This window comes from Rhagoletis pomonella, unplaced genomic scaffold (genome assembly GCF_013731165.1).
Source record: "Rhagoletis pomonella isolate Grant_MI unplaced genomic scaffold, Rhpom_1.0 Rhpom_scaffold_00002, whole genome shotgun sequence".
Lineage (NCBI taxonomy): Eukaryota > Metazoa > Arthropoda > Insecta > Diptera > Tephritidae > Rhagoletis > Rhagoletis pomonella.
This window is the reverse complement of record NW_023458556.1, coordinates 101716526-101719861: the sequence shown is the minus strand read 5'-3', so window position 1 is coordinate 101719861 and position 3336 is coordinate 101716526. Positions and strand designations below refer to the sequence as shown.

At 35.4% G+C, this 3336-nt stretch overlaps 1 protein-coding gene and 1 long non-coding RNA gene across 2 annotated transcripts in view; one reads left to right on the top strand and one right to left on the bottom strand.

The window, feature by feature from the left end:
- On the top strand, window positions 1-2257 carry LOC118734267 (the record flags this gene model as incomplete). The annotated part of the gene is given in 3 exon segments (XM_036463981.1): window positions 1-195; window positions 647-773; window positions 841-2257. Coding segments are annotated over 3 exon segments (682 nt in total), but the record flags the coding sequence as incomplete, so codon positions are not given.
- LOC118734268 overlaps window positions 960-3336 on the bottom strand; it is a 15076-nt gene continuing 12699 nt past the window's right edge. Inside the window, exon 4 of the long non-coding RNA XR_004992371.1 lies at window positions 960-1015. This is a non-coding gene — a long non-coding RNA (uncharacterized LOC118734268). The remainder of the gene's footprint in view (window positions 1016-3336) is intronic.

Below are 3336 nucleotides of genomic sequence, written 5' to 3'. Positions count from 1 at the left end.
AGCAACAAAAAAGCGTGTTGTATGGAGCGAGCAGGATGACCAAATCCTGATTGAGCTGTGGGCAGAACGTGCTGCTGATTTGCGTCGAGCCAAACGAAATGGGCATATTTATGCTGATATTTCTGTGCAAATGGCCGGGAAATTCAGCGCGCAGGACGTGCATACGAAAGTGCGCAATTTGACCCAAAAATATAGGTAAGTTCTTCTATCAGGGAATGTTTAGTTATTTGCCCACTGTGTTTGGGTTAGTGGGCGGAGGAGCTGGTGTGGTTCCCACCCATTAGAAACAGCACAGTTTACACTTTGTAAAAAGCCAAATCTGACCCCTCAAAACTTTCCACAGGCCCCTGGGGAACTCATTGAAAATGGCCTAAAATTAGTATCTTGACTCCGGGAATGTAAACTGGGTAAAAAGCATTTTTGTGCGGAACACCTTTCCGTGCTTAGAAACCTCATCAGTCCAACTCGGGCTACGCTGACCACAGTATTTTTGCATATAACTTACTTCGAAATACACAAAACAGTGCATATTTCAGACCAAATTGATTAATAAATGAGTGAAATCATTGGGAAAATAACTAAACCGTACCCCTTCTATCAAATAAATTAGTGCACCATATTAATATCTACGTACATAAATTTGCAGGGATGAGAAAAAGAATGTGGGTGCGTCAGGTGGCAGTCCATCAACATGGAAGCATTATATGGCGGTACACCAAATTATTGGGGGAACCGCTGTTAACAATGCGGAAGTGCACGAGTCATTTTTATTAGTATGTATTTTCAGTTCACTTTTATTTTGTTTTCCAAAATATTTACATATGTAAATACATTTCCTAGGACACAATACTTAATGAATCCAGCCAGTCGGTAGTAGCACCATCTCCATCGCCTCCGTTAGCACCGTCAACACCTTCACCATCGTCATCCATGGAAGCAGCATCGACGCCCTCGCCAGTACCACTGCTTTCAGCATCAGCTGTGTCGCCTGGTGATTCATCTGCACCTGCTTCTTCTGGAAGAAAAAGAAAACGTTCGGGAGAAGTGATCAGAATCATGCAGGAACACACAGAATTGCTAAGGAGTGTTGTGCATGATACCAAGGTGCTAACAAATGAGGTTGTTACTGCCATAAGGGAGCAAAATGACACCTCGAAAGAGTTTTTAAATTTAATGAAGGTTTTAATAGATAAGATTTAGAAAATAAGTGTACATACACTCGTCGTAATAGCTATAAATCCACCACACATTGAAAAGTTTTACCCACTAACATTTTTATTATTTAATTTTTTTTTATAAAAATACATGTCTATTCTTAAGCAAAAACTGTACAAATCCACATTTCAAATAGTAGATAACTTATGCAAAAATGCATCTATATGTTCAGCTTTTTAATACTGTTTTTTAGAGAGATTTGTAGTATGCAGTTTTATAGCCTGTCAAATTTTATTAAAACAAAGTGCAAGTGTGAAGTTTCTGAAAAATTCCGCTGACTTCAGGCAATTTTTTTGTTTTCGGTTTTGGTAATTTTCCTTCATATAAAAAAATGTCAAACATACTTTGTATGGAGGAAAATACGTTACGCTGCCAGCAAAAAGAATTGCCGAAATTCAGCGGGATTTTTTAGAACTTTACACTTATACTTAATTCTACTAAAATTCAACGGGCCATAAAACTGCATATTAAAAATGTTTCTAAGAAACAATAAAAAGCTCAAAACTTAGATGTAATTTTATAGAAATTTTCTACTGTTTGAAATTTGGAATTATACAGTTTCTGATTAAAAATAGACTATATAGAAGAAAACTTAAATTAAATAATAAAAAATAGTTAGTAAAACTTGTGAATGTAGGGTGGGTTACAGTTATTAAGACGAGTGCATGTTAAAATTAATATCTTTAAAAATAAGTGAAATGACAAATGAATAGACTGAATTTTCTTTTAATTTTATAGTTATTAGATTAAGGCGACTGAATATTAAAATTAATTTCTTTAAAAATAAGCGAAATGTCAAATCAATAGACTGAATTTTGTTTTAATTTTATAGTTATAAGATTAAGACGAGTGAATGTTAAAATTAATTTCTTTAAAAATAAGCCAAATGTCAGAAATGTATAGACTGAATTTTGTTTTAATTTTATAGTTATTAGATTAATAGGTTGTTATAGTTAGTAAGTAGTGTTAATGAAAAAATTGACAGAAAAAGATAGTTAATAGTAAAAAAGTGGATTAATAAACGAATGAATGTAATGTACATAAATAAACTTTTATTTATTGCTGTTTCCGGATATAGATTAATGTTTATAGGAAACTTGTAATATTTTTGCTTACGGAAACTGCGAGCTATTGCATTTCTAATAGCGGACGCATTCACGTCATTCTCGCCGACTCTTGTAGTGTGCCTTGGCTGATTTCTAGCATTAATATCTTCTCTTGAATCTTGCATCCAACCAATAGAAACTTCGTCGTTTTCTAATTTCAAGAAGTTGTGCAAAATGCAGCACGTTCTAATTATGGTATTTATGTTTTTTGGGGCGACTTGTAAACCTCTACCTATTTTTCTGAACCGTGCTTTAAGTTGACCGAATGCATTTTCGATTAGACGACGACACCTAGATAGTTGGTAGTTAAAGGTTTTTTCTATAGACGGCTGATTCGGCGAATATGGAAACGGTTTCATCATATACCGGGAGAGGCGAAAAGCAGAATCGCCTATTAGTAGAACGGGTACATTGATGCCGCCTATGAATTTGCTATTCTGCGTAAAAATATCGGCAGTTTCATGGAATCTTTTCAATGTACTCTTTTCGAAAATGTAAGAGTCGTTGTTTCTACCAGTAGATCCAATATTTATGTAAGTAAATTTTGATCTGTAAAAAGTTTAGGCTTTACAATAAATTGTTATAAAGAAATTTTAATAAAGGTTTCAATATACCGGTGGTCACAGCTCGCTAGCAAGATCACTGAATACCAACCCTTGTAGTTGTAATAGTCTGTTGCATCATCTTTTGGTGGTTGAACTTCTATGTGGCAGCCATCCACAGCTCCAAAGCATTGAGGAAACCCAGTTTGCGCGAAGCCATCAACAACTTTTCTGATTTCGTGTTGGTTTGGAGGATATGAATTAATGCAATCAGATAGATTTTCGCATACTGCTTGGCAAAAATCCAAAACAATTTCGCCAACAGTACTGCGTCCTACTCCGAAAAGACTTGCAACAGTCCTGTACTCCGCTGCAGATCCCAATGCGAATAGTGAGATAGCCACTCTTTTATGAAGTGGAATACATTGCCTCATATGAGTGTTCGCCTTTTCGATGCCTCGAACTTTTTCACA